The sequence below is a fragment of the Erythranthe guttata genome, chromosome 13 (genome assembly GCF_056151865.1).
Source record: "Erythranthe guttata isolate IM_541 chromosome 13, IM_541, whole genome shotgun sequence".
Lineage (NCBI taxonomy): Eukaryota > Viridiplantae > Streptophyta > Magnoliopsida > Lamiales > Phrymaceae > Erythranthe > Erythranthe guttata.
Window position 1 is genome coordinate 10,706,593 of NC_142545.1, and position 23,266 is coordinate 10,729,858.

Sequence of the window (23,266 nt, forward strand, 5' to 3'; positions counted from 1 at the left end):
ATTCATAATAAATTCCTCACTGACCCAAAGACTACCAAATTTTACCCCAAGGCATAAAAATAAGTTTAAAACATTTTCCAAGTAGAAACAAGGCATTTGAGTGAGTAAAACTCCAGTTAGACCAGAAAACACCCGAATGACCCTGTTTCAATGCAGTAGTGAGAAATAAATGATAACTAAATGAATACTTACCCAAATCATGTACAAGACCTATCAAACTGATGAGGACAGAGAGATGCAGAGACTCCTAAAATTTCATGATTTTATAAGCAGAGAACCTATATGAAAATAATTTTAGAACATGGAGACAAAACATGAAGAAATCACTAGCCGAAAGCATGCATGCATTTAAATAGTGAAAATTTGCTTTCGCTTACAAAAGACTACGGATTACCGATTAATTATCCAAAATAGGGTAATCCTAATTACTATTACACATATCGTCTTTTAATAATCCCCACCGATCGGAGGAAGCGAACGGTAGAAAATACCTAAAACCGTATCAAAAGTTTTTACTAGCATATTATACAAATAAAACCACATAACCAGATTAAGAGCCAACACTATCCACAACCCTTCCATACGATCTCCTTCCGATTCTCGAGCTCGATTCCCAACTTCACTCCTCGGGCCCTAAATCGGGTATACCTACAAACATACAACACCTATATGAGTCTTTGAGGACTCAATGAGAATCTTGAAGTATTATCGAATACACATAGCACATAGAGCAAACATATATCTATACATATATATACATACATATATCTTATACATGAACATACAACATGAAGTAAAAAAACCATATACTTCCCTTTTTCGTCGGCGTTCTTCATTCACATAATTGCCACACGCATAGAGTGAGATAATTCCCACCTTTATAACCCTATGATCCCAAGACCATAGAGTGAGAATATCCCACATTTATAACCCTATGCCATGACACGTATTGAAGATTATAGAAGGAATTTCCCACCTTTATAACCCTACGATCCCAAGACCATAGAGTGAGATTTTCCCCCTATATCATCAACACCATAATGCAACATGCATGACATGAAAAATTGTCGGGAATCCCTCGGAAGAGCCAATCTAAGTTACCGGTAAATAACCCCATATATTTCGAACCATGTCTAACTACGTGGGATCAAACCACCCCTAGGCCCTACGGTACCAGGCTCGCCGTACCCGAGAAATTTACCGTAACCTCGAAAGTCTTTCCAACATTGTTTTATTTTTTATTTTTTTAAAATTCATGACACTTAATGCACCCACTCTTGCACCCTTCTACTTACCCTTCTCTCATCCTCACACCCAATGATTCACATAAGCAAGCAAGAGCACATAGGAGCACATAGAAAATACACATAAAATTTCACAAAATCATTTAGCCATAAAAATATAGAAATAACCGAAATCTTAACATGAAAAAAAAAAACAATCTAACATCAAAGTTCACTAGATCTAGTATTTTTACAAGAATAAAATTCAAGACTTCCATCTTTACATTTATTCAAGCAAATACACTAGATCTTCACATGCAAGAGTATTTTAAATCAAATTAGCACAAATTCTTAGTTCTTAAACCATTTTTCATAGAAAACACTAGATCTTAACATGCAAGACTTTAGATCAACCATCAATCACTAGATCTTAACATGCAAGACCTTAGATCAACAATCAATCACCAATCTTGACATGCAAGACCTTAAAACAACAATCAACACAAGATCAACACATACAAAACACAAAATGAACCACATAAGCAATTTCAAGCATTTTCCCTTAAAAATTCGAAAGTTCCTTAGTTAAGTCAAAAATTCATTTTCTTTTCAAAAATCAACAATCAAACACTAGATCAACACATGCAAGGCACTAATTAAGCTAAATAAGCCATTTAAAACATTTTTCCCCAAAAATTCGAAAGTTTCATGGCTAGGCCAAAAATTCATTTTCTTTTCAAAAATCAACAATCAAATACTAGATCAACACATGCAAGGCACTAATTAAGCCAAATAAGCCATTTAAAACATTTTTCCCCAATTTTCGAAAAATCATAGAACTTCAAGAACAAAGTCATCTTTTCAAAATACTAACATGCAATCATCATCTAAAACATATAATCACATAATAAACAATAAAAACACATAGAAATCCATAAAAACACATAAAAACCGAAAATACTAGTGGTGTTGTAGGTTTGAGCAAGAATTCAAGAATTCTCACCTATACTCTTTAGGGGAAGGATTTGTTAGATCTTTTCTCTCTAATACAAGAAGAGATTAAGAGTTAGATTACAAAACAATATGAAGAAGGAAGAGAGGAAATTTTCGAATAAGAGAGAAGATGAAGCTCTTACATTCAAATTGAAGAATCTCTCGAGGAAGAGATTTTGAGCTTCTTCACTACTAATTTCGAAAATGGAAGATGAAAGAAGAGAAGAGGGATTTCTTATCAAACTTAGGATTGTAGTGGGGAATAAGAAAACACTTGGTAATGGGTTCTATTTATAGAATGGGGAGGCTTGCAACCTTAATGGTTAAGTATTGAGGAGGGGCTTCTTGGCAATTTAATCTTTAGGTGGGTTGGGGGTGATTTTGCAATTTTTGAAAATTGAAGTGGTGGTGGTTCTTGGGTGGTTCAAGCTTGAGAAAATGGTGGCTATGGTGGTGGGGGTGTGGCTGCCGAAATGAAGAAGGAAGGGAGAAGAAGAAGACCTTTGGTCTTACTTAAAGGAGTGAAAAGCATGCCTAGTCTATAGAGTAGGGAACTAGGCTTGAGTATTTCTTCCTATGCTCAAAGTACAACCACACTAATGCATGTTTTTCTACTAATTAAATGCAAATTTTAAAATCATGTGTGTGTGTGTGTGTGATGTCCGAAAATTCAAGAAAATGTGGGGAGGATTTTCTAATTTTCGACAATAATTAAAAATCCTAAAATGCATGATAAAAATTCATTTTTCTAAAATTTTGTGTATGCATAAATATGATGAAATGCTTAATTAATATCACATGCAAGAATAAAATTCTAATTCATGAAAATAGTTTATTTCGAAATAATATCTCGAAATATTTCCTAAGCACATAATTCACATAATCACATATTTCACACAATAATTTACATAATCACATATTTCACATAATTCACATAATTCATATATTCACATATTTCACATAAAGGTGGTAAAATAAAATAATATTATTTTACCGAAAATGCGGGGTGTTACATATGCTTTGAAAATAAAGCAATCTTTGTACCTTCTCGAATGTATATATATATATGTATATATATATATATATATATATATATATATATATATATATATATATATATATATATATATATATATATATATATATATATATATATATATACATATTCATCGTCTACAAAATTACATTTTTCAAAAACCATAACAGAGCGGCTAACAAAATGAAATCAGAGTTTTTAGCTCGGCTACAAAAATGGCTCGAAGCATGGCATATGAACAAATCTCTGTCTGGCCGCTCTTGGCTAGGTCAACTTCTAAACATGTACATCATTACCTGCATCATAAGAACCTAATGAGCTAATGGCTCAGCAAGTTGAAACTGATATAATAGAAATATATCACATAACACACTATTCATTCAATATGTACAATATCCATATAACTTCATTCATGATCCTTTCCTTTGAAACTGTTCTCTTTTTCGGGTACTCTTGAAGTGAGGTATTACTTGACTGATAGCAATAGGCTGTGGTTTTCGGAACCTGTTCATCATATTTGGCCAATAGATAATACGGGGTTTCCATACCAGCCTCTCGACCTTAGGTATTAGCCGTGTTTCATTTCTTTAATTGTGGGTTTTCCATACTGGTCTTTCGACCTCAGGTATTTTCCACCATGTGTTGGGTCCGCCGGTTCCTCCCACGTCCCTTGCCTACCCGACCATCAATCAAGTATCATACTCCCATTTTTTAAACATATTCTTTCATATCACTATGAATCATCAATCATTTAAACATCATGCAGAACACGTAGCAAAAGTCACATTAAAACACACATAATATGGTTCTTATGATGAGCAAATAAAATCTTCAACTTACCTCAAGTTCAATATGGTGTATGAAGTGAAAAGGTCAGTCTTAGATAGGGTGTGCTAGAAGACTTGATTAGAGATGAATTCAGACTTCAAAACGTAGGCTTTTCAGCTAGAAAAGGTGAAGAACTTGTTCTAGCTATACTTCTATGAGTTCTTATGGTTTGATGTTCTCTTATGTGAATATGGAAGTGAAGAAATAAGAAGAGAAGCTTAAGTAATTGGTCTGGTCGTTTTTTGGAAGAAGACAAGTGAAAATGAAGACCAAAACACAAAGTCTTCACTTATCTACCCATTCATAACAAGGCCAAATGGAGGTTCATGACTGGAAGACTTGTATTTGTTGTATTCTTGTGGTTACTCCACGTTTTTACAGCTTGAGATGAGATAGGGGGCTGATGTTTACTCATTATAATCAAGTGTAAACAATTTGAGAATGGTCTTGTGCAACCTAGTCAACCAACCAATCAAATTGCACCATTTTGTATACTTTTGATTTTAGTCTTATATGAGTTACTTCAAGTAATTATATATGTAATTAATCATATTAATAGGTAATTAAAATGCATAAATGCAATTAGGACGAATATATGACCGTTTAGCACATTGATCCTCTCTTAACTGAGAAACAGAGTTTCTCACTGCAATATATCACGTAAGTTCATCGTAAATCAAACAATAGAAGCTCAATAAAATGTATCATGTACTAGACGGTCTTTATTGAAACAAGTATAGTGTTTCCTCTCTTTTTCCCTATATCTATATAGCTTCACATAATTAAAACAAAGATATGTCAATATTAAATTCAAAAATTTCAATTTTGTTTCCAAAAATTGCATCTAACATATCAATATTATCATGGTAAATAATAAAATAGGAATTTTCGGTGTGCTGTCAGAACCAGTATGGTTTTTCAAGTGTTATAAATTACAACATAAATTTTCAAAATACAGAATTGACAAAGAATAATGAAATAAAAATAAAGGATTATAAACACACAAGTTACATATAGCAACTAATTAATTATGAACATAAGAAGAAAATGAAAGAATATTTCGAACAATTATCTTAATTGTTACCCCGGTCGTCTTAAAGTTAGTTATTATTCGACGACGACTTGGCATATAGGGATGGAATACTCTGCTCGTTTCTGAAGAAGTTATTTCTGAAGAAGTTAGTTGGATCGACCTTAGTTTTAATCTGCACCAACCTTTTGAAGTTGTTCTTGAAATACTTGAGCCCCCAAACGCTAGCCTGCGCATAACTTGTTGTTGATGTTTTGCCATCTCCTCCGTTATAATTATTTACTCCCAAATCGAGGTCTCGATAATTCATATACGAAGCTCTTGGAGACATTGAAACGTAAGGAGTCATGTAATCATGTAGTTTCCTCGACCAACTTATCGATCTTTCCGATGCAACTGCTCCACTCTCTTCCCAATAAGCCAATTGTTGAATCTTGTAAAGATTTCCAGCTCTGTGTGGGAATGGCAGCGCACTTTCCGATATTTCCTTCATTTTTCCACCGTACGGGACTACTAACAAACTCCCCCATATTTGCTTCTCTCTCTAGCAACAGTTTCCACATTCCTTCGAACCTTTGATCGAGATTGGTTCCTGCACATAGTCTAGTTTCGCTTTGAAGTAATACCTTGTTATCGGAAGCATGCTGCTTTTTCGGGGTTTCTGCTCGTTACGACTTCCGGCGAAACTTGTATTGAATACCCGCCGAAGAAAAGTGCGATTGCATCCAGCTCACCTCAGTGCAATCTTCTCTCCTGACTCCCAATTCCGGAAAGCTCTGTTCCAAAACGGCAGCAGTTTGTCGACCCCACCGAGATACACCGAATTGAAGTTGGCTTGAATAGTTTTGCCACCAGCAGCTCACTCGAATCCACCGGTCCAATAGAAATCGAAAGCAATATATCTTCATCAAGATTCGGAGCAATATATTGCCATTTATGAACTAGCTGGTTGCATTCTGCTCCAGGGTTCTTCCAACAGAGAATATGGTTAGGGTTTCCGGAACCGTAACCAACTTCAATTTCCATGCAGTTATAACACCAAAGCTAGAGCCACCGCCACCTCTAATGGCCCAAAAAAGATTCTCTCCCATCGATTTTCTGTCAAGAATTCTTCCATTAACGTCGATAATACGAGCATCGATAATATTATCAGCGGCAAGGCCGAATTTCCTCAGCATCGGGCCGTACCCTCCACCACTAAAGAGACCGCCAACTCCGACGGTGGGGCATGCACCTGCCGGAAAACCGAGCGTCTTACTTGTCTGGCTGATTCGATAGTAGAGCTGCCCGATGATTGTACCTGCCCCAACCCATGCAGTTTTTTGGTCAACGTCAATTGCAACTTCACTGAAATTGAACAAATCGAGGACTACAAACGGAACTTGAGATGTATACGAAAGACCCTCGTAGTCGTGGCCGCCACTTCGAATTCTAATCTGCATGCCATTCTCTCTGGCGCAGAGGATAGTTGTTTGAATTTGTCAATTCAAAGTTGTGTTTTGCCGTATGAATTAATTAGTGAGGTTTGAGGTATGAAGACGCTGTTGACTTTTCAGTTTTCAAGCATCGCGTTTTTAGATCTTCTTTTGAATTGGTCTATTTTTTTTCAACTAAATGGAGACATAAAAAAAAGTTAAATATGAGACATAAAAACCCCTTAAATCTTTCATTAATAGGTTTTCCATCCCATATTTCATTATTTGAGAAAAACTCGTGCTCCTTTCTTCTTCTCTATAATCCCCAAAATTGCTCCATTACTCCCATCCCCATTTTCGTTTTTCTTCTTTTTTTAAAAGAAAATTAGTGTTTTTGTTTTTTTTTTATTATTATGTTTTTTAAATTTATTTTTTTTCCGTTTTTTTAACGTATTTCTTTTGTTTTGTCATGTGTATTAATCGACTATCAGACGCAATTTTTTTAATTTTTTTTTTGAAATTTTAAAAAAATTAAAATTGGATTGAAAATCAAATCTCACATAAATATTCCAACTACGATCCGAAAAAAATTCAGAATTCAAAATGAAAATTTTTGTTCCAAACTCATATTTGAATTGGAATCGGCAGAATTATGAAATTTCATTCCAACTTCCACCCATAACCATCACCAAAGAGAATACACAATCTCTCGTTTCTGATCAGGTAATCTCAACATTGTGTTTCGTTTTCAGTTAATAATCATTTCAACATGAATGAAATGGTGTTGTTAGATGTTACAACAAAAAAACAAACAGTTTACAATAAAAAACAGGGCGATAATATAATGCGCAAAATACACTTTACCCCTTGTACTATGCTTCACGTAACACTTACCCCCTCGTACTATGTAAAATACACTTACCCCTTATTTTAATGGTCAAACTATTTGACTTTTAACGGTGTTAGTAGAAAAATAAATTTAATATAGTTCTAAATGACACATTTTTTTATTTAAAAAATATTACATGTAGTATGGATAAATTAAACAAATATTTAAGATGATAATATTTTTAAATTATGATTAAATAAGAAAACTATTATTACTTTTTAATAATTCATAAGAAATGACACCTTATTTTTATTAAAAAAATATATTTTCATTGTGGATAAATATATTAAATAAATATTTAACATGTATACATTTTTAAATATAGGATTAAAATATTTAATCATTAAATATTTATATTAAAAATTATAATTCTACAGTAATATTTTTTAACGATATATGCTAATGATTTATTTTATTTATTTGTAACATCAAAATTCACTTAAGCCTTTTACATTTAGGATTCCCTATACGGAATTTAATGTTACAAATAAATATTAAAAATTCAATGTACACAATGTTTAATGAGTTAAATAATTTAATCCAAAATATGAAAAATTATACTTGCTACTTGGTTTTATAAAATAATATATGAAAAATTTATATTATTTTTAATATAAATTTATCAAGTAAATTATATTTAATTCAAAATTTAAAAATGAATTGCTATCTTAAATATTTATTTAATATATTTATAGTACGTGTGATATTTTTTTAAATAAAGAAAATGTGTCCTTTAGTAAGGATTATTAAAAATATTATTAAATTTATTTTGCTTCTAACACCGTTAAGAGTCAAATATGTTGACCGTTAAAATAAGGGGGTAAGTGTATTTTTCATAATACGATGGGTAAGTGTTACATAGGAAATAGTAAAAGGGGGTAAAGTGTATTTTGCACTAATATAATATACCAGCCATTGTTTAATCTTAATACTAAGTATCAAATTCGTTCGTTTAAAGCACAAGACACCAAGACGGTATTTCATTGTACAATAGTAACAAAATTCAAAGTAAATATTGTTAACTTTGTATGTCACACAACAGTAACAAAAAATTCTAAGTAAAGATTGTGAATTTTGTAGGGATAATTACAGCTTTGATCCCCAAGTATGCAAGTTTTTCACTTTTGGTCCACCATGTACCGCCGTCAACAAAATGAACACTAATGTTGTCACATTTTAACACATTAAGTCCCTCCTTCTGTTTGACCGTTAAGAAGTAACGGTCAACGGTTGAATTATAATTGAATTTGGGGTTTTTTCTTTGAGAAAATTACAATAAGACCCCTGTATTCTTTCAAAATATTGTAAAAACCCGTTGCAATTAACAATTTTAACCAATGACCTCGATTTTTCACAATCGGTTAATCTGACGTTAACTTTCTTTTTAACTCAATTGACTCTTTTTTCGATTGATTTTTTTTTGCCGCTGTTGATCCATGTTGAATGTCAGGTTAACAACGTTGACTTTTTTTCTTCATTTTTAATTTATTTTTTTTAAGTTGTTGATTAGTAGGAAAAGTATAATTTAAAAAAAAAAAAGTGTCAAAGCTGGTAACCAGTGTGAAAAATAATATCATAAAAAAAGTCAAAAAAAAAAAGAAAAAAAAAAAAGAAAAAGTCAACGCAACTCAGTGACGGAAAATTTTAAGCCAAAAAGAAAAAGATAAAAATTAACGGCTGGTGTTAGCCCAAAACCCGTTGTACTAGAGTGGTTATCTCATTTCCGAATTACGCCGCACATGCCTAATTCATCTTCTTCATATTTTTTTGGGAAGAAATTTGGGATGCACTGGCGGTTCCACGAAGAAATATTTGAGAGGAAGAAATTACGGATTTTTAGAATTTGTTAAATTGTATTTTGGCCCCAAATTTTAGATAAAAACTTTGTTAGAAATTTGTAATTTTACTATTACGATACTAGGTATTAATATAGTATTTATTATTGTGTTATACAGTAATAATATTGTGCTGATCGGAAAAAAAGTCGCGGGAAAAAGTTCAAAAAATCAACATTGTTAACCGACGATCCAATATCGGTGAACGACGTAAAAAAGTATTAAAAAATGTCAACGCCGAAAAAAAAAGTTTAAAAAAATCAACGACGGTCAACGGTCGACGGTAATAGTGGTAAAAATCGGTGTCGTTTGTCAAAATTGATTAAATGATGAAATTGAGGTTAAATTAAGTTTGAATAAAATTTTAGGGGTTTTTTAGAATATTTTAAAAGAATGCAGGGGTCTGAGTGAAATTTTCTCAATGAAAAAACCCAAATTCAGCCATAATTCAACAATTGAGCATTACTTCTTGATGGTCAAACAAACGGACGGATCGACTCAGTGTGTTAAAATGTGACAACATTAGTGTGTATTTTGTTGAACGGGGTAAATAAGGGACCGAAAATGAAAAACGTGCAAACTTGAAGGACCAAAACTATTATTATCCTGAATTTTGTTGGGAACAAAACATGAATAGATGAAAAAGTTTATAGATGCATAAAGCAATTAATAAGAAACAATCTTTGTCCAAATTAGACATAAAGAAACAAAAGCAACTACACATGCCCTGGATCCTCGTTCAAACAATAAGATTTGCTTGAGCTTATACATCGTAAACATCTTTTCCACAGGATTATAGCAATTTGGATACACTATTTCCATCCTCTCCGAGACTTGACCACTCCTCAAAAGATATCTTATCATTTCAAAATCGTGCTTTATAGCATTGATGCTGTCAAGCTTTATAGTTCTAACATTGTTAACCGACAATCCAATATCGATGAACGACGTAAAATACAATATTAAAAAAAAATCAATGCCAAAAAAAAAGTTCAAAAAAAATTAACAGCGGTCGACGGTCAGCGGTAATGATGGTAAAAGTCAGGGTCGTTTGTCAAAATTGATTACATGACTTGACTTACGAAAAACTTTTGCTACTTGGCATACCTGCCTGTCAAACTCAATGGGGAATTTGGGCTTTATTTTCCAGATTGCATGGATTTGTCCTCATGAGCAAGGTATAATTACAGATGCATTCCTTGAGATTAAATATGATTACACACAAACTTGTATAGTATCTAAAATCAGTTATACCCGTTACACATTTTATATTAGCTAACATTTGACCGATATGTATGGATAATAAGGAAAATCCCCTAACTCATTTACTTATATTAAGGTGGATATAACTTCATTTTATATGCTATCCGTGCATCTTACGGGGAAATTGCTAGTTTGAATTTTGCTCCTCCAGAATCTATAATTTGCGGAAATTATGCCAGGAAGAGCCGAAGAAAAGCGCCGATCGGATCCAACTCACCTCAGTGCAATCTTCTCTTCTGACTCCCAATTCCGGAAAGCTCTGTTCCAACAACGGCAGCAGCTTGTCGACCCCACCGAGATACACCGAATTGAAGTTGGCTTGAATAGTTTTGCCGCCACCAGCAGCCCCACTCGAATTCACCGGTCCAATAGAAATCGAAAGCAATATATCTTCGTCAAGATTCGGAGCAATATATTGCCATTTATGAACTAGCTGAGTTGCATTCTGCTCCAGTGTTCGTCCAACAGAGAATATGGTTAGGGTTTCCGGAACCGTAACCAACTTCAATTTCCATGCAGTTATAACACCGAAGCTAGAGCCACCGCCACCTCTAATGGCCCAAAAAAGATCATCTCCCATCGATTTTCTGTCAAGAATCCTTCCATTAACGTCGATAATACGAGCATCGATAATATTATCAGCAGCAAGGCCGAATTTCCTCAGCATGGGGCCGTACCCTCCACCGCTAAAGAGACCGCCAACTCCGACGGTGGGGCATGCGCCTGCCGGAAAAGCGAGCGTCTTACTTGTCTGGCTGATTCGATAATAGAGCTGACCGATGATTGCACCTGCCCCAACCCATGCAGTTTTTTGGTCAACGTCGATTGCAACTTCACTGAAATTGAACAAATCGAGGACTACAAATGGAACTTGAGATGTATACGAAAGACCCTCGTAGTCGTGGCCGCCACTTCGAATTCTGATCTGCATGCCATTCTCTCTGGCGCAAAGGATAGTTGTTTGAATTTGAGATTCTTCGAACGGGGTAACGATTACTTGAGGTCTGGGTTGAAGCTGATCTGAATCGAAGGCTTCTTACGGAAGATAGTAAAATCGATAAATACGAGGCGTCGTTAGGGGTATAAACAACACTAGAAATTCCAGTATTGTTAACCGACAATCCAATATCGGTGAACGACGTTAGATCTTCTTTTGAATTGGTCTATTTTTTTTCAACTAAAAAGGAGACATAAAAAAAAAGTTAAATTTGAGAAAAACTCGTGCTCCTTTCTTCTTCTCTATAATCCCCAAAATTGTTCAATTACTCCCATCCCCATTTTTGTTTTTCTTCTTTTTTTAAAAGAAAATTAGTTTTTGTTTTTTTTTTATTATTTATTTTAAATTAATTTTTTTTTTCCGTTTTTTTAACTTATTTCTTTTGTTTTGTCATGTGTATTAATCGACTATCAGACGCAATTTTTTTAATTTATTTTTTGAAATTTTAAAAAATTAAAATTGGATTGAAAATCAAAATCTCATAAATATTACAACTACGACCCTAAAAAAATTCAGAATTCAAAATGAAAATTGTTGTTCCAAACTCATATTTGAATTGGAATCAGCAGAATTATGAAATGTCATTCCAACTTCCACCCATACCATCAGCACATAGAATACACAATCTCCCGTTTCTGATCAGGTAATCTCAACATTGTGTTTCGTTTTCAATTAATAATCATTTCAACATGAATGAAATGGTGCTGTTAGATGTTACAACAACAATGCATAATTTTGAAAAAACCAACATTTAACACTAAAAGCAGGGCGATAATATAATATACCAACCATTATTTATTTTTAATACCAAGTATTAAATTAGTTCGTCTAATTCAAAGTAAACATTGTTAACTTTGTCAGTCGCAGAACAGTAACAAAAATTTCTAAGTAAAGATTGTGAATTTTGTAGGGATAATTACAGCTTTGATCCCCATATATGCACGTTTTTCACTTTTGGTCCACCATTTACCGCCGTCAACAAAATGAACATAAATGTTGTCACATTTTAACACATTGAGTCATTCCACCTGTTTGACCGTTTAGGAGTAACGGTCTATGGTTGAATTATAATTGAATTTGGGGTTTTCTCTTTGAGAAAATTGCAATAAGACCCCTTGTATTCTTTCAAAATATTGTAAAAACCCATATATTGCAATTAACCAATTTTAACCAATGCTCCTTCTTCTTCTCTATAATCCCCAAAATTGCTCAACTACTCCAATCCCCATTTTGGCTTTTCTTCTTTTTTTAAAAGAAAATTAATTTTTGTTTTTTTTTTATTATTATTAATTTTTTTTTTCGTTTTTTTTTTTTAAATGGTATTTCATTGTAAAGTAGTAACAAAATTCAAAGTAAAAATTGTTAACTTTGTAGGTCACACAACAGTAACAAAAATTGCTACGGAAAGATTGTAAATTTTGTAGGGATAATTACAGTTTTCGTCCTCTAAGTATGCACGTTTTTCACTTTTAGGTCCACCGTTTACCGCCGTCAACAAAATACACACTAATGTTGTCACATGTAACACATTGAGTCCTTCTGTTTGTTTGACCGTTAAGAAGTAACGGTCAACGGTTGAATTATAATTTAATTTGGGGTTTTTCTTTGAGAAAATTGCAATAAGACCCCTGTATTCTTTCAAAATATTGTAAAAACCCATAAATTTTATCCAACCATAATTTAACCCCAATTTCCCCAATTAACCAATTTTAACCAATGACATCGATTTTTCACAATCGGTTAATCTGACGTTGACTTTCTTTTTAACTCAGTTGACTCTCTTTGCGATTGATTATTTTGCCGTTGTTGATCGATGTTGAATGTCAGGTTAACAACGTTGACTTTTTTTTTTATTTTTTTTTATTTATTTTTATTTAAATTGTTGGTTAGTGAGAAAAATATAATTTTTAAATAAAAATTCAAAGCTCATAACTAGTGAGAAAAATAATATCATAAAAAAATTCAAAAAAAAGAAAAAAAAAAAGGAAAATGTCAACGCAGCTCAATGACGGAAAAATTTTAAGACAAAAAAAAAGATAAAAGTTAATGGCCGGTGTTAGCCCAAAAAACCGTTGTCCTAGAGTGGTTATTTTTTAATGAGCATCTCAACCAAAAGCTTAAGCTTTTAGTGAAATGTATCATCTATATAATATATAAAAGTTGAATTGCATAGCTAATTGATTGACATTTGGCAATTTCAATTGATGACATGTCATCAATTTCATCCCAAGTGGCGAATTGATTGGTGGAAATAAATCATCAAAAAACATGTCATCATTTTCCAAAATTAGAGGTAATTAAATATATTTATATCCTACCATTTATAAAATGCTCTAAATATATCAACTTTCTTGGAAACCCTAAATAAATTTATTTTTGATTTCATTTTATAATTAATTTAATTTGAATTTACTCAAATTCGAGTTAAAATCGTCCCTTATTATAATTGCATGATTGGTGGCGTTACGAATTTTTTTAATTTTAATTCATATTAATAACGATTATCGTTATTTTCACGTCTTAACGTTTGCTTATACCCTTATATTACTTTAAATAATTTTAATGTCAGTTTGATAATATAACTAAATATTAATTTCTAATATATTTAATATGTGTTTCTTGATGTTTTAGGTACACACGCATAAGGAATTTGATATAAAAGTTGCAAGATTGAATAGAATTTTTTTGATACAAAATAATAGATAATTGCAAAAACATTGATGCAAAATCATAATTAGGATTGTTATTAGTATTAGCATTAGAATTATGATTATAATTAATATTCTTTGAATTAGTTTTAGTATTAATACTAGGATTTAGATTCGGATTAATATAGTATTATAATTAATATTAGGATTATGATTATGATTAATATTAGTATTAGAATTAAAATTAAGATTGTGATTATTGATTCGTACTACAATTAGTGACATGTATTAGTATTATGGTTATGATTAGCATTAGGATTAGGATTATGGCTAGAACTATAATTAGAATCAACATTAGCATAACATTAGTATTATTAGTAGTAAAATTATTAGGATTATAATTAATGTTAGAAATAGGTTTAGGATTAGAATTATAATTAGGATTAGAATCATGATTAGTGTTATGAATAGGATTAGGAATAGGATAAGGATTTGGATAATATTAGTATTACAATTATAATTAGCATTAGCGACATATCCTGATTAACATTAACATTAAAATTAGTATTAGCATTAGAATATGTACATTAACATTAACATTAACAATATTAACATGTTAGTATTAGAAATGGTATTAATATTAGTATTAGTATTAGTATTAATATTATAATTAATAATAGTATTAGTAACAGTATTAGTATTAATATTAGTGTTAATATTAGTTTATTAATATTAATATTAGTCTAAATATCAGTATTAGTATCAGTATCAATATCAATATCAGTATCGATATCATTATCGGTATCGGCATTAGTATCGGCATCCGTATCGGTATCGGCATCCGTATCGGTATCGGTATCGGTATCGGTATCGGTATCAATATCAATATCAATATCAGTATCATTATCAGTATCAGTTTCAGTTTCAGTATTCGTATCCGTATCAGTATCAATATTAGTATCAGTATCAGTATCAACATTTGTATCAATATCAGTATCAGTATGAGTATCAGTATCAATTAAATATCAATATCAATATCGATATTAGTATCACCATCAGTATCAGTATTAGTATCAATATCAATATCAATATTAGTATCAGTATTAGTATGAGTATCAGTATGATTGTGAGTATCAGTATGAGTATCAATATTAGTATGAGTATCAGTATTAGTATGAGTATCAATATTAGTATGAGTATCAGTATTAGTATGAGTATCAGTATGAGTATCAATATTAGTATTAGTATTACTATGAGTATCAGTATGAGTATCGGTATTAATATCAATATCAATATCAATATTAGTATTAGTATTAGTATTAGTATTAATATTAATATTGATATGAGAATCAATATTAGTGTCAATATCAGTATCAATATTAATATTAGTATTAATATAATATTACTACGAGTCAGTATGAGTATAAGTATTAATAGTATCAGTATCCTAATTATTATTGTTATTGGTATTAGTATTAGTCTTAGTATTAATATTAGTATTACTATTAGTAATAATATTATTATCAATATCACTATTAGTATCACTATAAGTATCAGTATTATTATTAGTATTAGTATCAGTAGTAGTCTTATTCTTAGTATTAGTATTAGTATCAATATAACTATCATTATCAATGTAATTATCAGTATTAATATCTATATTAGTATTATTCTTAGTATTAGTATTAGTATCAATATGAATATTAGTATTAATATTAGTATTATTATTAGTATTAGTATTACTATTGGTATGAGTATGAGTATGAGTATGAGTATGAGTATGAGAATTAGTATTAGTATTGGTATAGGTATTATTATTATTAGTATCAGTATTAGTATTAATATTAGTAGTAGTATCGGTATTAGTATTAGTATTAGTATCAGTATTAATATTAGTACCAATATTAGTATTAATATCAGTATTAGTATTAATATTAGTATTAATATTATTATTAGTATTAGTATTAGTATAAGTATTAGTATTAGTATTAGTATTAATATTAATATTAGTATTAGTATTAGTATTAGTATTAGTATTAGTATTAATATTAGTATTAGTATCAATAGAACTATAATTATTAATGTAAGTATCAATATTATTATTATTATTAGTATCAATATGAATATTAGTATTAGTATTAGTATTGGTACGAGTATGAGTATTAGTATTAGTATCAGTTTTATTATTAGTATCAGTATTAGTATTAATATTTTTATTAATATCAGTATTAGTATCGATAATAGTATTAGTATTAGTATTAGTATTAGTATTAGTATTAGTATTAGTATCAGTATCAGTATCAGTATCAGTATTAGTATAAGTATTAGTATTAGTATTAGTATTAGTATTAGTATTAGTATGAGTATTAGTATTAGTATTAGTATTAATATTAGTATTAGTATTAGTATTAGTATTAGTATTAGTATTAATATTAGTATTAGTACCAATATTATTATTAGTATCACTATTATTATTAACATTAGTATTAGTATTAGTATTAATATCAATATCACTATAATTGTCAATGAAGTATCAATATTATTATTAGTATTAGTATCAATATTAGTCTTACTCTTAGTATTAGTATTATTATCAATATCAATATTAGTATTAGTATTATTTTATTATTAGTATTAGTATTAGTATTGGTACGAGTATGTGAATTAGTATTAGTATCAGTATTTTTATTAGTATCAATATTAGTATTAATATTTGTATTAGTATCAATATCAGTATCAGTATCAGTATCAATATTGGTATTAGTATTAGTGTTAGTATTAGTATTAGTATTAATATTAGTATTAGTATTAATATTAGTATTAGTATTAGTATTAGTACCAATATTAGTATTAGTATCACTATTAGTATTAACATTAGTATTAGTATTACTATTAGTATTAGTATTACTATTAGTATTAGTATTACTATTAGTATTAGTATTAGGATTAATATGAGTACCAATATTAATCGAATTATTATCACTATTGGTAACAATATTGGTATTAGTATTGGTATCGGTATTGGTATCAACATTGGTATCTGGTAGTGGCGTATACATCATATCTCTTTTGCAATATTTATAAGTTTTATTGTTGTTTGAGTAATGTGCATTACTAATTGAACGCCATTGTTGATAAACTTGCAGATTATTTGAATATCTATTGAGTTACTTCTCTGCTACCGTATTTGTTGTTACCTTAGTTATTTTGCATAAGACTCACATGGTGTAGTAGATTGCAATCCAAGAAATAGAGTTATACCATATGTTTTAAATGATTTCACATAATCTTGATATCGTTTTTTGCGCGCTTCATGTTTTCTTATTTGTAAAATTTAACTTAATTTCATATGTTACAACTCTAAATTAAGAGATAAAATATGTTTTTTATTTCCTTTCATTTTGTTTTACTTGAATTGGTATTGTTATAAAGAGATAGTCGTTTACATAAGTTTATTTTTCTCATTTTGAAATTCACCTCCGTGCAACGCACGGGTGAAATACTAGTTTAATATTAACATCTCCAATATGCCCCCTCAAGTGCAGGCGAATTACATTTGAAGCCTTACACTTGAAATATTTTTAAATGGGTGCCTGTGGGATTCGAACTCAGGACCTTTCATTTGGTCTGGCTCTGATACCATTTTGAATAACCATCTCAACCAAAAGTTTAAGCTTTTAGTGAAATGTATCATTTAATATTAATATCTCCAATAGTTATCTCATTTCCGAATTACGCCGCACATGCCTAATTCATCTCTGCATTTTTTTTGGGGAGAAATTTAGGATGCACCGACGGTTCCACGAAGGAAAATTGAGAGGAAGCAATTATGGATTTTTAGAATTTTTTAAATTGTATTTTGGCCCCAAAATTTTAGATAAAACCTTTGTTAAAAGTTTGTAATTTTAATATTACGATACATGGTATTAATATAGTATTATTATTGTGTTATACAGTAATAATATTGTGTTGATCGGAAAAAAAAAGTCGCGGGAAAAGGTTCAAAAAATCAACATTGTTAACCGACAATCCAATATCGGTGAACGACGTTAAAAACAGTATTAAAAAAATTCAACATCGAAAAGAAAAAGTTTAAAAAAAAAAAAAATCAATGCCGGTCAACGGTCGGCGGTAATGGTGGTAAAGATCGGGGTCGTTTGTCAAAATTGATTAAATGATGGAATTGAGATTAAATTAGGGTTGAATAAAATTTTAGGGGTTTTTAGAATTTTTTAAAAGAATGTAAAGGTCTGAGTGCAATTTTCTCAATGAAAAATTCCACATTCAGCCATAATTCAATAGTTGAGCGTTACTTCTTGATTGTCAAACAGACGAACGGATTCAGTGTGTTAAAATGTGACAACATTAGCGTGTATTTTGTTAAAGGCGGTAAATGAGGAACTAAAAAAAAAAACGTGCAAACTTGGGAGACCAAAACTGTTATTATCCTAAATTTTGTAGGTCACAAACATGAAATAGATGAAAAAGTTTATAGATGCATAAAGCAATTTCTCAACAACAATCTTTGTCCAAATTAGACATAAAGACTTTACAACTTGTGATTAATATGCAACCACCTTACTACGTAGAAACAAAAGCAACTACACACGCCGTGGATCCTCATTCAAACAAAAAGATTTCCTTGAGCTAACCAAGCTTCCCAGCCAAAGTATGTCCATATGCCTTCTTCTGTCTTCAGAAAAGATTTTAAACCTCCGTTTTGATACCACAAAATGTAACACCCCACAACCTAACAGCAGAATCTAATCGGATCACCACCATTAAGTTAGGGATGCTAACCTTTTTATGTATACTTAAACATTATGGTTTTAACATAAAAATAACATTATATGCTTTGAAAAGAAATCAATCTTTGTACCTTCTCGAATCTATACATATATATACATATTCATCGTTTAGAAAATTACATTTTTCAAAAACCATAACAGAGCGGCTAACAAAATGAAATTAGAGTTTTTAGCTCGGCTACAAAAATGGCTCGAAGCATGGCATATGAACAAATCTCTGTCTGGCCGCTCTTGGCTAGGTCATCTTCTAACCATGTACATCATTACCTGCATCATAAGAACCTAATGAGCTAGTGACTCAGCAAGTTGCAACTGATATAATAGAAATATATCACATAACACACTATTCATTCAATGTGTACAATATCACATATAACTATATTCATGATCCTTTCCTTTGAAATCGTTCTCTTTTTCGGGAACCCTTGAAGTGTGGTACTTGACTGATAGCAATAGGTTGTGGTTTTCGGAACCTCTTCATCATATTTGGCCAATAGATAATACGGGATTTCCATACCGGCCTTTCAACCTTAGATATTAGCCGTATTTCATTTCTTTAATTTTGGGTTTTCCATACTGGTCTTTCGACCTCAGGTATTTTCCACCATGTGTTGGGTCCGCCGGTTCCTCCCACGTCCCTTGCCTACCCGACCATCAAATCAAGTATCATACTCCCATTTTTTAAACATATTCTTTCATATCACTATGACTCATCAATCATTTAAACATCATGCAGAACACATAGCAAAAGTCACATTAAAACACAACACATAATATGGTTCTTATGATGAGCAAATGAAATCTTCAACTTACCTCAAGTTCAATATGGTGTATGAAGTGAAAAGGTCAGTCTTAGATAGGGTGTGCTAGAAGCCTTGATAAGAGATGAATTCAGACTTCAAAAGGTAGGATTTTTAGCTAGAAAATGTGAAGAACTTGTTCTAGCTATACTTCTATGAGTTCTTATGGTTTGATGTTCTCTTATGTGAATATGGAAGTGAAGAAATAAGAAGAGAAGCTTAAGTGATTGGCCTGGTCGTTTTTTGGAAGAAGACAAGTGAAAATGAAGACCAAAACACAAAGCCTTCACTTATCTACCAATTCCCAACAAGGCCAAATGGAGGTTCATGACTCGAAGACTTGTATTTGTTGTATTCTTGTGGTTCCTCCACGGTTTTACAGCTTGAGATGAGATATGGGGCTGCTGTTTACTCATTATAATCAAGTGTAAACAATTTGAGAATGGTCTTGTGCAACCTAGTCAACCAACCAATCAAATTGCACTCTTTTGCATACTTTTAATTTTAGTCTTATATGAGTTACTTCAAGTAATTATATATGTAATTAATCATATTAATATGTAATTAAAATGCATTAAATTGGTGATTTTGAAACGTAAGGAGTCATGTAATCATGTAGTTTCCTCGACCAACTTATCGATCTTTCCGATGCAACTGCTCCACTCTCTTCCCAATAAGCCAATTGTTGAATTTTGTATAGATTTCCTGCTCTGTGTGGGAATGGCAGTGCGGTTTCCGATATTTCCTTCATTTTTCCACCGTACGGGACTACTAACAACTCCCCCATATTTGCTTCTCTCTCGAGCAACAGTTTCCACATTCCTTCAAACCCTTTGATCGAGATTGGTTCCTGCACATAGTCTACTTTCGCTTTGAAGTAATACCTTGTTATCGGAAGCGTGCTCCTAATTTCGGGGTTTCTGCTCGTTACGACTTCCGGCGAAACTTGTATCGAATACCCGCCGAAGAAAAGCGCCGATTGGATCCAACTCACCTCAGTGCAATCTTCTCTTCTGACTCCCAATTCCGGAAAGCTCTGTTCCAACAACGGCAGCAGCTTGTCGACCCCACCGAGATACACCGAATTGAAGTTGGCTTGAATAGTTTTGCCGCCACCAGCAGCCCCACTCGAATTCACCGGTCCAATAGAAATCGAAAGCAATATATCTTCGTCAAGATTCGGAGCAATATATTGCCATTTATGAACTAGCTGAGTTGCATTCTGCTCCAGTGTTCTTCCAACGGAGAATATGGTTAGGGTTTCCGGAACCGTAACCAACTTCAATTTCCATGCAGTTATAACACCGAAGCTAGAGCCACCGCCACCTCTAATGGCCCAAAAAAGATCCTCTCCCATCGATTTTCTGTCAAGAATCCTTCCATTAACGTCGATAATACGAGCATCGATAATATTATCAGCGGCAAGGCCGAATTTCCTCAGCATCGGGCCGTACCCTCCACCGCTAAAGAGACCGCCAACTCCGACGGTGGGGCACGCGCCTGCCGGAAAAGCGAGCGTCTTACTTGTCTGGCTGATTCGATAATAGAGCTGCCCGATGATTGCACCTGCCCCAACCCATGCAGTTTTTTGGTCAACGTCGATTGAAACTTCGCTGAAATTAAACAAATCGAGGACTACAAATGGAACTTGAGATGTATACGAAAGACCCTCGTAGTCGTGGCCGCCACTTCGAATTCTGATCTGCATGCCATTCTCTCTGGCGCAAAGGATAGTTGTTTGAATTTGAGATTCTTCGAACGGGGTAACGATTACTTGAGGTCTGGGTGTTGAAGCTGATCTGAATCGAAGGCTTCTTACGGAAGATAGTAAAATCGATAAATACGAAGGGTCGTTAGGGGTATAAACAACACTAGAAATTCCAGTATTGTTTTGCAAATGAAGGGATAGGCATTGTAGAAAATCATTTTGAGGCGGACTGTGGGACGATTGAGCGTGGCAAGAATGACACGAAAGGATAATCGATACGATCATAAGAATCGAAAGAAAGGAATTTGGAGTTTTCATTGTTGAATATTATAATATTTGTATGTGTGTTGATTGATATGAGAATGAGAATGAGAAGAATGAGAGCTTCTATTTATACCCACGTATATGTGTTACGTAAAGAATTGGTGAATTTGTCAATTCAAAGTTGTGTTTTGCCGTATGAATTAATGAGTGGGGTTTGAGGAATGAAGACTTTCCTTTCTGGTGGAATAAAACGCTGTTGACATTTCAGTTTTCTAGCATCGCGTTTTTAGATCTTCTTTTGAATTGGTCTATTTTTTTTCAACTAAACAAGGAGACAAAAAAAACTTAATAGGAGACATAAAAACCCCTTAAATCTTTCATTAATAGGTTTTTCAACCCATATTTCATTATTTGAGAAAAACTAGTGCTCCTTTCTTCTTCTCTATAATCCCCAAAATTGCTCAACTTCTTCCCATCCCCATTTTCGTTTTTCTTCTTTTTTTAAAAGAAAATTAATTATAGTTTTTTTTTTTATTATTAATTTTTTTTTTAAATTAATTTTTTTCGTTTTTTTTAACTTATTTCTTTTGTTTTGTCAGGTGTATTAATCGACTATCAGACGCAATTTTTTTAATTTGTGTTTTGAAATTTTAAAAAATTAAAATTGGATTGAAAATCAAAATCTCATACATATTCCAACTACGATCCGAAAAAATTGAAAAAAAAATCAAAATCAAAATTTCAGAATTCAAAATGAAAATTGTTGTGCCAAACTCAAATTTGAATTGGAATCAACGGAATTATGAAATTTCATTTCAACTTCCACCCGTAACCATCACCATAGATAATACACAATCTCCCGTTTCTGATCCGGTAATCTCAACATTGTGTTTCGTTTTCAATTAATAATCATTTCAGCATGAATGAAATGGTGTTGTTAGATGTTACAACAACAAGACATAATTTTGAAAAAACCAACAGTTAACAATAAAAGCACGGCGATAATATAATATACCAGTCATTGTTTAATCTTAATACCAACTACCAAGTATCAAATTAGTTTGTTTAAAGCACAGGACACCAAGACGGTATTTCATTGTACAATAGTAACAAAATTCAAAGTAAATATTGTTAACTTTGTAGGTCACACAACAGTAACAAAAATTTCTAAGTAAAGATTGTGAATTTTGTAGGGATAATTACAGCTTTGACCCCCAAGTATGCAAGTTTTTCACTTTTGGTCCACCATTTACCGCCGTCAACAAAATGCACACTAATATTGTCACATTTTAACACATTGAGTCCCTCCATTTGTTTGACCGTTAAGAAGTAACGGTCAACGGTTGAATTATAATTGAATTTGGGGTTTTTTCTTTGAGAAAATTGCAATAAGACCCATGTATTCTTTCAAAATATTGTAAAAACCCGTATATTGCAATTAACCAATTTTAACCAATGACCTCGATTTTTCACAATCGGTTAATCTGACGTAGACTTTCTTTTTAACTCGGTTGACTCTTTTTTCGATT

At 31.8% G+C, this 23,266-nt stretch overlaps 1 protein-coding gene, 1 long non-coding RNA gene and 1 pseudogene across 3 annotated transcripts; all 3 read right to left on the reverse strand.

Annotated features, from left to right (window-relative positions):
• Positions 1–327: 327 nt before the first annotated feature.
• On the reverse strand, positions 328–2,833 carry LOC148765872 (uncharacterized). Of its 2 annotated transcripts, XR_016029401.1 has the most exons (3): positions 2,360–2,833; positions 2,227–2,266; positions 328–648 (listed from the first exon to the last, which is right to left on the reverse strand). It is a non-coding gene; the product is annotated as an uncharacterized LOC148765872 (long non-coding RNA). The 2 variants fall into 2 exon arrangements; XR_016029402.1 differs by lacking the exon at positions 2,227–2,266.
• A 2,347-nt stretch (positions 2,834–5,180) lies between these two features.
• On the reverse strand, positions 5,181–11,790 carry LOC148765873 (tetrahydroberberine oxidase-like; annotated as a pseudogene).
• An 8,549-nt stretch (positions 11,791–20,339) lies between these two features.
• On the reverse strand, positions 20,340–21,838 carry LOC105953735 (tetrahydroberberine oxidase). The gene has a single exon (XM_012977419.2). The coding sequence runs from the start codon at positions 21,789–21,791 to the stop codon at positions 20,340–20,342; it is 1,452 nt and encodes a 483-aa protein (XP_012832873.2). The 5' UTR covers positions 21,792–21,838.
• Between the last annotated feature and the right edge of the window lie 1,428 nt (positions 21,839–23,266).